The sequence below is a fragment of the Xiphias gladius genome, chromosome 4 (assembly GCF_016859285.1).
Source record: "Xiphias gladius isolate SHS-SW01 ecotype Sanya breed wild chromosome 4, ASM1685928v1, whole genome shotgun sequence".
In the NCBI taxonomy this organism is placed as follows: Eukaryota; Metazoa; Chordata; class Actinopteri; order Istiophoriformes; family Xiphiidae; genus Xiphias; species Xiphias gladius.
The window spans coordinates 20,023,949-20,037,901 of NC_053403.1; the positions used below are offsets into that span (position 1 = coordinate 20,023,949).

Consider the following 13,953-nt stretch of genomic DNA (forward strand, 5'->3'; position numbering starts at 1 on the left):
AATGGCCGCATGTTTTTTAGTTTCTTAGAATTTCACCAGCAATGAATGTGTGTGTGTATTTGGTGGACGGTTAAGGTCACAGCATACTCATTCCCCCCTTTAATACACACTCAGGTCAACATGGATTTTGAACACTTATGCAACTGAACCATACTTAAATTTTGCTCTAGTCTCACTGTGTACACAGTGGTATTCCAGCAAAGGCATTCTACATGTGCCCAATATTTCTACAGTGCCTTGAATGCAGTATTTACATGTCCGATTCTATATTGGGAAAAGGACCAGAAGATATACTACACAGAACAAGTATCTGCGCTATTATTCTTAGAGTCATAAAAATGTCATGAGAAAAGCCTGAATTGTTGATAAACTGTAACTATCATACAGAAGATACAGAGATGAAAACTATTAAACAATATACATTCTAAGCCACAAGTAACAGTGAGTGAGTCTATGAAATGTCAAAGTGCTCATTAAATATTATCAGCTTAATCTCACCATGTCAATACAGCTTGCAATTAAACAGCAGGCCTTATGGAAACCTCAGCAGTCAACAGAATGCTGTATAGACAGTCTGTCATGTGATGCTGCAATGCAATCGTGGAGTATTTCTGCTATGAATATAAATCAAATAAACAGAGCATTTTGGACAAACATTCAGCAAAAACACCTCACAAACCCTGTCTAATAATGTGTAAGAACAAGGAACTGAATATCTGTGTGACTATAGAGAACAGTATTATATGTTTATCTGAAACTATAGCCCAAGTGACAAATTATATCTGCTGGCAGCAAGAAGAAAACATAATCATTAAATGTTGCCTTGAGGGAAATTTAGTGACACAGATAAAGAGTCAACGCAGCCGTAAGTGTCCCCATTTGGCTCATTAGTGGAAACTGGGCTAATAAGTATATCTTAATAAGAAAGGCTCAATGCAGGGGGGCTCAGAGGTTCATTTGAGGTAGGATGAGGCAGCAGTAGAGTAGGATCCACAGGACAAAGAGCATTTCCAGCTCTAATGGGATTATGTCACAAGAGGCTGCTAAAGACTGAAGAATAAATCCTCCCTCACTGTTGGAAAGTAGATAAAACACAGAAGTGTTAAATTCAAACTAAAAATAGATAGTTCACATTTATATTTATTATGAAGAAATAAAATTTACAATAAAGCAATGAAAACAGAACACATACAAAAATGTAATTATCTGAATAGTCTATGTGAATGGACTGACTGTTTGCTAAAGTCCTCCCCCAAGCAGCGATTGTCCCATTATAGTTGATGTGGTGTGCATGAAGCTTTAGTAAGAGTGATATTCGGTGTACAAAGAGTTTGGAGGGTAATGTCTTTTTTTTAGCCTTTACCAAACCAGAAACAAACTAGCAAACATGTTAGAAATGAATTTTAAAAAGTGTTAAGTTGTGAATGTTGAAGTGCCTAGCTTACTAGCATACTACCTACAGTAGTAACCTAGTGTTATTTCCAAGGACAAGGGGCATTTTATTAACCAGTTACCTTCATTATTTTGTGGGGTTACACTAGGTATGTTAGAAAAATAGCTGTTCAGGACTGGAAGGTCCACCAAGTGGGAGCCAAGATGCTAATGTACTAGCTCTGTATGTGGTTTGGGGGAGCAATTCCTGCCAAATTTGCATTAAATAGCATTACATTTGCCAATATCATCAGTTAATCCTTACCTCCAAATCTTTTAAAAGTGAAGCATTTTGTTTGCTTCTCCTTTTTTTCTATGTATTCTATGTGGATCATCCACTGTTGAGGATGGTTATTTTTGCCTGTGAATTGTAGCTTTGGACTTGCATTAGCATTATATTATCTGTGTAGCCATCAAGCATACTTAACATGAACACTTTTACAGGATTGGTATTTTAAAGAGAATCACCGTAAACATTGCAAGGTCAAATGGTTTCAAACAATTCACAGATTTTTACTGTTAGCATTAGCTTACACTAGCTTGCTACAGCTAAACTGCCAGCGACAGTCATCATTTCAGATGAAAAAATCCATGGTTGTCAGCTATAATGAGGAGCTGCTTCTGTTAACTTTTGTGTGTCAAAGACCCATTGGTTCAAAATTTCTGTGTATAAATGCCACTGTCATCATTATAAAATGCATTTTGTGCCATGCTAGACTGTAAAGCTTGACAGGTATGGCAACTAAGGAGAGCAGTGCTTAGTGAACAGCCAGTTGTATTTGTACTCATTAATCACAAATGCTATAGCCTACCATAGCATACCTGAATGAGTGAGAGGTTGCACTGCAGGCATTAGTTCAACTGTTATCATCAGTATGAATGTTAACACCTCTATCAGTGTCATTTATGAGGATAGTCTTCTCCAGATGGTTTTTTTTTGTTGCTTTCTTAGCAGTTAGGTTACGTTTCTTAATCTTCAATCCCCTTTCTCCTCTAATGTTGTGACTGCCTCAAAACCTATTGACTTTGGTGTATTCCTCCATGTCTTCATTATTGCTATTCTTGGTTAAATCTTCCATTTTGGGGGCAGTGTCTTTCCTGTCATTTTATTCTTCTGTGTGAATTCTGCATCGCCACCTCTGACTTCATATACAGCTTCATCGTTTGTTTTTTCCTTTATACCTACTCCGAAACCTTCTAAAGTCACAACGCTTTGCTGATTTCCCCTCTCTTCCTTATTTATATTTCCCTCCTCCTCTTTTTCTTTCCCTAATTTTCCATCCTGCCCTTCCTCAATTCTTGTCAAACTTTCTTCTTCCTCTTCATCTATTACTGTCTTCTCACTCAGATCTATACATTTTACAGAAAGCCATTTTACAGAATCTTTGCTTTCTCTGCTTCAACTACCAGAGCCTCTGTTTTATCATATCCATGTGTCACCAATCTAACATTTTCTGTCTCCTCCTTCTCCCTCTCTTCCTGACCATAATCACCATAACCATTAATCTGTCTAAAAACTCTCTCGTCCACAGGTTCCTCTTTTCTATGGCTTTCACCCTCTGGCTCCATGTCAAACACAGATCAAAATCTTAATTTGTACGAGGGAGCCTTCTTGAAGTTTAAATCCACTACAATTTAACATCTCATATACTTCCGGATGTTTTGACTCTTCATTCATTCCTCTCTTGCTGTTTCCTCTTTGACCCCTGGTATTTGTCTTTTCATCTGATTATATGGTTGAAAAGCCTCTTTGTACAGATCCAGGATGTAGCTGTAGACATCCTCCTCATCTGAGTCCAGCTCTGACAAGCTTTAGATTCCTTCTTCTGAGCTCAAAGAAAAGTGATTCTCATCCACTCTTGGCTTGCTGTAGACCTGATCCAAGCCTTTCTCCATCCACGATCAGATCACCTGGCTGACTATGCCTGCGTCCAGCGGACTGGGTGGCTGTAAAATGTTTTTACACCTCCATTTCTTTTTGTTGAATGGTGAGGTGGCAACACTGCCCACAGATTGCTCAGTTTGGGCTACAACAGGATGAAAAGATGTCACCTTCGCTTAAGGAGATGTCAGATGTAACTGCACCATTCGTGTGAAGAGAGGTGCCACGAGGGCTCCCTGAGGATCTTCTGGACCACCATTTCCACAGTAGGTGCTTGCTGCTCTTATCCAAGCCTCTGAGCAAAGCTTGACCTTTGTCTGTGTTGTCAACAAGGGTCTGTCCAAAGCTGACTGACTCAAGGGATCCAAAATTTGGGATCTCAGGGACTTCAATATCTGTTGTATGATCTTGTAATATAGGGTACATTTACCATTAAAAATATACCACTAAAAATAATAAAAAGAAGTATCTTTGGTTCATAATGTTTATGAATGTATGTCTTTGCTGGTAAGGGAATAGTTAAAGTTCAACAGCACTACAAACTACAGCCTCCGAAATGATCATACAGTTAAATCAACAACTTTTTAACACAGTTTCAATAAAAACTGAACATTATAACCTTCATGAAGGTGGGATTTATTGCAGGACTGTTGTATTAGATGTTTTCTTCACTCACACCTTAATTTACATACACTAGGAAATAAACCAAAATATCCAAAAATCTTGGATAACAGGACATTTCCATGAACAGTGATACAGAGTCCCTTTGTCTTTTTTTACATATCATGGACTGGTCTGGGATGTTTGGATTAAACTTATATGCAGTAACACAGGTTCTCATTTATGATGTGTTAATTAGAGAGCATTAGATGTACTAGAAAGTGGATTTATTCCTTTTGAACATAGCTAAACTAGCTGTTTCCCCCTGTTTCCAGTTGGTATGCTAAGATAAGCTAAAGGGTCGCTGGCTGTTGCTTTATATTTAAAGGATACAGATATGACAGTGGTATCAATCTTCTCATCAAACTCTCGGCAAAAGAGCATATAAGTGTATTTCCCAAACCATTTATGCTTTTTTTTTTTTCAAAAGCATAAAACAAGTCACATTAACCTCATCTATGTCTGAACAATGCCCCAAGAACATAGAATCATAGGTAATGATGGACTTCACCTGGTGAAGTGCATGTCACATCTGAAGAAGAAGGACAAACTGTTGTCACAAATTAGCTGGGTACACTGCTATAGATAAACTGTTATGATAAAGAAAATGCAATACAATTTAGCACTACACACAGAAATGACATTTGCTACTCTTCTCTAGTGAGGTCATCTTGGTCTGAAGTGGGACTAGTGTATCTGATTTACTCCTATGGTCCTTTGATAGGTGGCTTCATTTGGTTTCTACCACCTAGCTATTGTGGGTGCAGTGTAGTAGTGTCTAGGTGAAAGTGATTCTTTCATTTTTCTCTGTGGATGAAAGCAGATCATTGGGAGACACTCAGTCCATTCTTTATGCTTTTACCTCCAGGCTCCTGTAGAGGGGTTATATCCAAACTGTGATGGGCTATCATGAAGGCCTGCTGAATTTTTTCTCTTGGCTCTCTGGACAAGCTCAACTTCAGGTCAACCAAGTCTGGGTTTATGGACTTAATCATAACTAGGGAATGCCATCCCACTTCGCCAGCTCTTCCCGAAGTCATGCACCACCACCCCAAACCTGCATATTTAGAATTACATAATAAAAAAATTCTAATCTCAACACAGGCATCCAACACATTTTTGCTTCACTCTTTGAAGTTGTGAACTTATATACTTGGGTTCTGGATGTTACATTGACCAAAATTACTTTGTAAGCGATTGGATCTTTTTCAGACTCACTTTGATCTGCATCTTGACCCATCACGGTAGAGTCCCAATTGCTCTCTCATGGTACTTTGGTCCACTGGCAGCCTTTCTGCCATTGCTTGGCAGAGTATTGCAGGAGTAGCTGCCAATGTCTTTGGGCTGGGGTGAGAGGTCACTAGCGGAGGGGTAACTGCTGATTGATAAGTAATAAAGGCTGGAAGACAAATGCCTTTGGAGGCCTCTCCTCACCTCCTTTACCTGTTTTAGAGTATAATAGTAGTAGTAAGTGTATGCAAGGTCAGTGCCAAAAACAAACACCTGGTCAAGAAGTGAGATAATCCATTAAGACATTAGAGTGATGGATGATGAGAAAAAAACTTACCTGGAAGTGCAAAATTATGTTCCAGACAAGGTTAAGGACAACAGAAGGGAGGCCTTCAGCAATACCAGAGGCATCACTGCCAAGCAGCTTCACCTAAGAGACAACAGGGAGGAGAAATTTTTTTTTTCCAGATTTGAAAGTAAACATAATACATGTCGAAGCAATATCCCTGTATTGACTTTCATCCAAACACACTCAAATGTCTTTCATCCAGGAGAGCCAGGGCCTTGGAGATGTTGTTCAGTCTGAAAATGCGGGGAGAAGATGACCTAAACCTGTAAAACTAATATACCGAATGAGAGAAAATTTATACCATTCTCTGTATGGTAAATATGAAGCTCTAACCAGCAGCCGGTTAGCTTAGCCTAGCATAAAGGCTGGAAAAAAACTTATTTTTTGTTACCTATATCTTGGTCGGGACTCAACAGGACTCCAGGAAGCCACTGAGTTATTAAAAGGCTAGTCTGACAAAAATAGCTGTTTTTACTCTTCGGTCTTTGGATGGACTAAACAAACAAGATACACTGTTTAATACTGAATTTAACAGGTGCTGGTAGGCTCGTTTTGGACAGCTAGCTGTTTCCACCTGTTTACAATCTTTATGTTAAGCTAAGCTAAGATAAGCTAACTGGCTGCTAGTTGTAGCTTTGTATTTACTGTACAGACATGAGAGTTATATCAATTTTCTCCTCTAACTCCAGCAAGAAAATTTATAAGCATGTGTTTCAAAATGCCAGATTATTTCTTTAAAGCTTAGCAACAGTTCTCTTTTTTGGAAGTGGCAGTTTATTTTTGATTAGTTTTATGGATCCCATAGCCTCGCAAATATAGTGCAAAGCTAATGAACTGAAATAATGATCATTTTTCTTAGTTAAATCCTTATTTTTCTCCACTGTATAGCTTGATTCTTACTAGTTTGCACCCAGGTAGCTCCTCCGGAAGGGCCATGAGTATTTTGCCATCCTGAATGTCTATTAACACGTTGTGCACTTCAACTGGAGGATCACGCTGGAAGTAACAAAACACAACCTTATAGATGATTAAATGAAAGAAAAAAGTATAATGTTGGTGTAAAACTGTACTTATTTGTGCCTTACTCCCTGCAGAAACACGTTCATCCACCTGGTGAAGGGTCTCTTCTGCACTGCTCTCCTCTCGTCTGGGGAAAAGAAAACAGGGACTTGGCACAATGAATACTGCATATTTAAGAGTGATGTACCAATGCTCACAAGCATGATTAAATGTAGTACACAGAAGGGTGTGTTTAATATAATAAGCAAGAAGGCAGAACATTGGAAAATGGCACACGTGATTACCCCCAAAAGACTGCACAATATGAAGGTATTTGAAATGAGCAAACTTGTCTTTTAAAGTCCCTTTTATTATATACTTTAACACTAGAGAGAATTTTAGAAGCAAATCATCAACAAGTAAAGAATGTTGTGTACGACTGAGTAATGAGATACCATGATCCCAAAAAGACCTACCTGGAAAATGATTATAAGGAAAGCAATTAAGGAAGGGAAAGAAGAACAAATGTTGTCTTGCAAATTGTTCTCTTTTCAAAATTACAGTTAAGGGTTGTCTAGTATACACAGTGATTTTCACTAATGTTATCATCGCACAGCAGGACCGTATTAAGCACCAGCATAAGACAGTATTTCTTGTCACTGTACCTTGAGGCTGCTGCATATGTGGATATGAGATATGTTGATCGCTGATCTCTCCGAATGATTTCTTTTGTGAATCCCAGATGGCATTGTCGTGCATTCTGATTTAAAAAACGTCACACAGTTGTAGCAATTAGAGCTGGCCCTGAGGTTTCCTTACAGAATAAAGATAAAGAAAATGCAAAGTGAGGTAGTGTGTCTTGCCTGAACATGCTGAGGTGTTGAACAGAACCCGGCTCATGGTCGGCGGCCTTCTGCCTTGACCGGCTGGTTTGAGAGGGAAAGAGAGAGACAGGGGGGTTTCTAAGGTGTTGTGGACCAAATACAATAACTTCAGTTTTGTCTGAGTTTAACAGCAGAAAGTTGCTCGTCATCCAGGTCTCTATGTCCTTAAAGCAAGCTTGAAGTTTAGCTAACTGATTGGTTTCCTCGGGTTTTATTGACAAGTACAAATGGGTATCATCAGCATAACAATGGAAGTGTTTATGGAGTGTTTCCTAATAATATTGCCTAAAGGAAGATTATAGAAAATGAATACAACTGGTCCAAGAACAGAACCTTGTGGAACTCTTTGACAACTTTTGAGTTTATGGAGGATTTAACATTAACATGCACAAATTGAAATCGATCTGAAAAAACAGGACTTAAACCAGTTTAGAACGGTTCCTTTAATGCCAATTAAATGTTCCAGTCTCTGTAATAGGGTTTGATGGTCAATGGTATCAAATGCAGCACTAAGATCTAACAAGACAAGTACAGAGACAAGTCCTTTGTCGGATGCAATTAGAAGGTCATTTGTAACTTTCAACAGTGTTGTCTCTGTGCTATGACACACTCTAAATAAGGTCCTAACTAAGGGTAAAGCTTCCTTATACAGCCTAGTTGGGATGGGGTCTAAGAGACAGGTTGATGGTTTAGATGAACACATTGTTGAAGTTATTTGGCAAAGGTTGATGGGAGAAAAACTGTCTACATACTTTCTATATATCAGATTTTACAGCTGATTCCAAGGTTAAGGTTAAGATAAATCGGTGCCAGTTGAGGGCAGGAGGTGATGAATTTTGTCTCTAATAGTTAGAATTTTATCATTAAAGAAGCTCATGAAATTGTAGCTACTGAGAGCTATGAGAATACAAAGATCAATGGAACTATGACTCTCTGTCTGCCTGGCTACAGTGCTGAAAAAAAACTTAGGGTTATTTTTATTATCCTCTTTTGCAAATGAGTGATAGGCTGTTCTGGCATTACAGAGGTTCTTCCTATATGTTTTAAGACCATCATGCCAGGCTAAGTGTGATTCTTCCAATTTGGTAGAACCCCATATCCTTTCAAGTTATTGCATAGTTTGCTTTAATATGTGGGTTTGGGAGTTAAATCGTGGAGCTCACCTCCTTTGTTTTATTATCCTCTATTTTAGAGGGGCAATAGAGTCCAGTGTTATTCTCATTGAGCCTGCAGCACTATCAACAAGATGAACAATTTGGGAGGGACTAAAGTTATATATTTATCTGTTATATTGAAAAATGTCAGAGAATTAAGAGCTGATGGAATCAGTTCCTTAAATTTAGCTACAGCATTATCAGATGGACATCTAAAAAAGACATTTATGCCTATTAGTGTGTAGTCCAGTAATATGAAGTCAAAAGTTACCAAAAAATGGTCCTATAAAAGAGGATTCTGTTGAAAGACTATTAAATGTCCAATTTCGATGCCATAAGTCAGAATGAGGTCGAGGGTGCGGTTTTTCCCAGTGACTTTAGGAATGTGAGTATATGACTGGGGGGAGTGGATTCATTTAGGGTAACATATTCATCATGACACAGCCAGGTTTCAGTGAGACTAAATATATCAGTATAATGATCTGATATTAGATCATTTACTAATACAGCTTTGGATGGGAGCGATCTGATGTTTAAGAGTCCACATATAATTCTCCTATTTTGTTGTACTTCTACAGTGGTGGTCTTAATTGTTATTAGGTGTCTGTGTACAACTCCTCTTCTGTTTGTTTTCTGAGTTGATTAATTTAGATGGCCGGGGGCGGGGCGTGGACAGTCTCTATGGGGTGTTGGATGGGTGACTACTGTAATAGAAGCACAGAGAAGAATGTAAAACTGCAACTCTGCCTCCTGATCTCAAATCTGGGTTGTCATGGTTTTGGTCTACTAATAAACTCAGTCAGATTTCTAGATATGAGAGCTGCTCCGCTCCATTCAAAGTGGGATGTATGCCGTCTCTCGTATTCAGACCAGGTCTTCCCCAAAAACTCTACCAATAATCTACAAAACCCACGTCGTTTGCTGGACACCACCTCGACAGCCATATTAGGAGACAACTGCTCAGATTAGGCAGGGGCCCAGAGAAAACTACAGAATCCAACACTTTGCATATGTACACACCTACTCAACATTAATTTTTGTGACCTCCGATTGGCGTAATCGGGTGTCGTTACCGTCGACGCGAATAACAATCTTGCTATATTACGTTTATCCTTATCCAGCAGTTTCAAATAGGATTCTACATCGCCCGCTCAGGCCCCAGGAAAACATTTGACTATGGTATTGGTGTCGCTACCTTCACGTTTCTCAAAATAGGGCTGCCAATAAACAGAGTTGGTTTCTCAGCGGGTGTTTCGCTGAGTGGACAGTATCTGTTTGAAACACTTACTGGTCGGTGGTGAACCATGGGCTTCTGCTTAGGGCTACGCTTCTAATTAAGGACAGTCACCCAGCCGCCCTGGCTTCCCAGCTGCTCGAGAGCTGCCGGGGAAAGAGTAGGTGCTATGCTGGGCCGGCTTGCACCAGCGACTGGGGGCTGGCTAAATACTGCGGCTAACCATTTGGCTTCCATGGTGCGGATCTGTGTTTCCAATTCACTGAGCCTTGACTCCATCACTGCAAATAAACTACATTTATAACATATACCATTGTCTCTAAAGGAGGCAGAAGAATAACTAAACATGAGACACACCGAGCAAGAGAGAGCAGGGGTGAGGAGGAGAGAGAGAGAAGCCATCGCTAACTACTAAACTAAAGTAACTGGCCGATATGAAAGGCGTGTAAACAACTGTGATGTAGCGAGAAAATCTCTAAAGGAGGGGGCTAATGGTGCTTAAGCAGAACTAAAGTAGCTTGAAATGTACGGAGGTTAGTTGGCCGCTGTAATGAAGAAAATAGCAAAATTAACTGGGTAGAGGCAGAGCAGCAAAACTCGCTACCAGTCACACAGATGCCAGCAACAGGATATGATACAATACGCTTACCTCAGCACATCAGCATCACAAATTATTTGGATCTTTACACAATCAAATGAGGGAATGAGCTGGGATCACTGTGTTAGGTTACAGGTTGTATGGTTTTCCTGCAGAGAACTGTAATAAACCTTTGTGGCAGCTCATAGAGTAATTAATTGACATAAACAACTGAATTTCTTCTGAGCATGTTCATGTTTTAGCAAGGCCATTTGGCAAATTAAAGATTTTTATTTCTGGTTTTTGAATGAATCCAAACCCTGACATGGTACACGCTTTTTAGACTTACTGCCCATCAAGGTCTTATCACCAAATGCTAATATCAGCATCAAATGCAGGACAGGCAAAAGTTGGCCTTTGATTTGGCACACCAGGTTATAATATAAGCAAAATAACAACAAATCTTCACTTACTGTGTTTTAAATATATAATGTTTTACTCTTTGCAAGTTCAATAGCCATTGGCCTATGAAAAATGTGTACTGTAATCCTTTCACAGTGCTGAAATGTAACTAAATACATATATTTAAGTACTTTATTTAAGTACAATTTTTAGATACTTGTACTTTACTTTAGTATTTCCATTTTCTTCTACTTTATACTTTTTACTCCACTACATTTATTTGACAGCTAATAATATAACTTTGACAGGGATCATTCTGCTGCATAATGAGTACTTTTATAGGACTTTCAATTATAGCTGAGCTTTTTCACTGTATGGTATTTCTTCTTTTAGTTAAATGATTAGAAAACTTCTTCGACCACTGTCCTTCTAAAATACCTACATAATACATACTTTTAAGTGCATATTAAAATAATTTCTTTCCTTCCTGAATTTAGGTTTTAATAAAGGGTGATTTATAATAATAAGCAACATGCATACAAACACTTCTGTCTGATTTATACTGTATGACATTTTGACTAATGCTTGTTTTTTAAGACAAATGTATGTGCTTCCATCAATTTCTGGATCTTTTAAATCAGCTTGCAACATCTGTAACCAACATAAGTCACTTTTATCTTGGAATTCTATGACATGTATTGGACTGACTTCATACAAATAATAAAACAGGGTAAAAGTTTTAATCATTTAGGAATATCTACAGGAACCTAAACCTTCATTTTGAATCTTAATATGTTTCACTTAAATTTGTGTAAAACAAGTTGGGAAATGCATTCTGTGCTTTTTATACACTTGACCCACATTCCGTGCTGCTCTTAATTAAGCCTCACCAGTGAACTTCAATGCATCTTTAATGTGAGAAATCTTCCAACAGAAGACAGAATTACATTTAAGAATTCTGAAGTATATATTACATGTCTTTTATAAATCTTAAAAGCACAATGAATTTATTGAACAGATCAAAAATGTGGAGATGCAAATTCAAGAGAGTGGTTACATGAAATCAACACTACTTTAATCTGCAGTACCAGCAGATGGATAAGGCTGACAGAGAGTAAATGTACTCTCAGTTGCTCTGTAACAGTTTTAATTTCAGGAGTTTTAAGAAGACCTTTTGACCTGAACTTCAGAAAGATCATTAACTGGGAAGGGACAGATGCCTTGTTTGCAATCTGTTATTTCCAACCCGCCACCCATTGATTGCCGTAATCTAACATCTAATTGTCACGCAAAAACAGAGGACAGAATGGAACATTTTGATCAACGGTGTAAACTTGATCAGATTCAAACTTTTAGTTGAAAGGGAAATTACTGAATACAAACTTCACAGGAGATAAACTAATAAGATTTAGTACAGCTGAAAGCCTCTTCGACTTATGTACTTAATCACCCGGCCTTAACAGAAATTTCTAAAGCTAACATGAGCAATGAGGACATGGTGAGGTGAAAGCATGGTCTTCTGGTTGTGTTTTGTTGCTTAATCAAATCAGTACTGAGTGGGGAAAAACAAATTTACAGATATTGCTGTGACAGCTGACAGTGTCTGACAGGAAGAGCTTCCCCTGCTTCAAACAATATCTGGCTGCCAGGTTTTACTCTACCTGCCTCAAGAAAGGTGATGGCTACAGAACGAGACAATCACCACCGTGGAAAGCAGGAGTCTATACAAGGAACATCGCACGTGAAGCTCCTGAGCCTCCAGAGGTCACGCCTTTTCATTCTTTGAGTTGCTTTCTGCAACCTTGTTGTACCCTCAGGCAATAGTCCTTGCAAGGGGTTACTTCACAAGGCTGCAAAGACTGGTAACATCAAAATGTATAGTTGTGATGCACACACACACACACACTGTGTTCTCACTTGCATTTCAATATTATTGCATTTGTCAGCCCTGTCATATCCAATCCTTCAGTTTAAACAAATTACATAACTAGATATTATGTACATTCTCATTTTTATTAAAAGATTTACAATATCATATGAAAATATAGATTGCAAACTTTCCAACAATCCTATTTTAGCAAAATAAAGAAACCCCTAAATATGGCTGCTAGCTTAACCATGACATCTATAAACAAGTCAACGTTTATGAAAAACATAATGAAGAATCAGAAGTGCCTCAACATGTTTTCTTTCCCACTGGGACACTGACCACCACTGCCTTGCTTCAAGTCATACACTCGGGGGCGGGGGGAGGTCCTGCCAATTAAACTAGGCAGACCATCCAGTCCAGTTGTAAAATGGGGTCAACCAATTATGTTTTTTCGTCTTTGCAATGGGTCACTTTGTTTCCTTTTGTACAGGGCTCCTGAACAAGTTCCTTTCTGAAGCTGTTTTGTGATTCTAGTGTACATCTCCCCCGTAACTTCGTGATATATCGACCCCTCACTGCAGGGCAATCATTTCTTCCCCATGATGAAGCTTGGAGCCTCGGCATCATCCTCAGCCTCTTTTTCTTCTTCTTCTTCTTCTTCTTCTTCTTCACTGCAGTCCGAATTCTTGTCGGCGTTGTGTTCTTTCTTATTTTTGGTTTCTAGTTTTGCTTTCTTTGCCATCAGCTTTTTCTGCTTTAGCTTTTCCCGCTTCTTCCTGCGCTTAGCCGTTCTCTCCTCGGCATCCTGCTGGTTTTGTTCCACCTTATCCAGATATTTCTGATCCTTATCTTGCTTCTCTGCCATCTTGTCCAGAAAATCCTGCCTCTGGTACTCTCTGCGGCGGAGGTGTCTATAAACATGGAACTCCCCGCTGCCTGCTCCGGCGCTGGAGCCCATCACATCCCGGACGAACTCCGGCGGAGCCCGCGGGTTCCATTCTTTCGGTCGGTCCGGGATGGGAGCAGATTTATCAGGGTTCCGCATCAACCTCTCCAACTTCATACGCTGTTCCTCCGCCGGGGTTTTAGCGATTATCAGAGGCTGAGCCTCTTTTCCTCCACTCTTCCCCGGTTTGTTATTCTTCTGCGTGTGCGCCGCCATCTTTCAAAACGTCGTCGTCTTCTTCCTGCTAGTTCAAGTCACCACGGAAGTTCTTGAGAGCTTCTGTAACCTGGAAATAATTATTTTACTTTTTTTTTTTTTTTTTTTTAATATTTGCT

The 13,953-nt window shown here is 39.1% G+C and overlaps 2 protein-coding genes and 1 non-coding gene across 3 annotated transcripts; all 3 read right to left on the minus strand.

The window, feature by feature from the left end:
• Positions 1–110: 110 nt before the first annotated feature.
• Positions 111–7,651, minus strand: clmnb (calmin b). Its single transcript, XM_040124663.1, is given in 19 exon segments — positions 111–1,072; positions 2,254–2,554; positions 2,557–2,808; positions 2,811–3,025; positions 3,027–3,109; positions 3,112–3,436; positions 3,477–3,723; positions 4,427–4,479; positions 4,481–4,505; positions 4,836–4,974; positions 4,976–5,030; positions 5,192–5,206; positions 5,208–5,416; positions 5,541–5,627; positions 5,734–5,823; positions 6,453–6,548; positions 6,638–6,699; positions 7,217–7,311; positions 7,415–7,651. Coding segments are annotated over 19 exon segments (2,646 nt in total). The 5' UTR covers positions 7,585–7,651; the 3' UTR covers positions 111–945.
• Positions 7,652–12,384: 4,733 nt separating this feature from the next.
• Positions 12,385–12,661, minus strand: LOC120789496. Its single transcript, XR_005707399.1, has one exon.
• A 135-nt stretch (positions 12,662–12,796) lies between these two features.
• prkrip1 (PRKR interacting protein 1) lies at positions 12,797–13,898 on the minus strand. Its single transcript, XM_040125696.1, has one exon. The coding sequence runs from the start codon at positions 13,832–13,834 to the stop codon at positions 13,259–13,261; it is 576 nt and encodes a 191-aa protein (XP_039981630.1). The 5' UTR covers positions 13,835–13,898; the 3' UTR covers positions 12,797–13,258.
• Positions 13,899–13,953: the final 55 nt, after the last annotated feature.

Bases quoted from the DNA above. Each gene is read 5' to 3' on its own strand.
- prkrip1 (XM_040125696.1), bottom strand. From the start codon at position 13,834: ATGGCGGCGCACACGCAGAAGAATAACAAACCGGGGAAGAGTGGAGGA.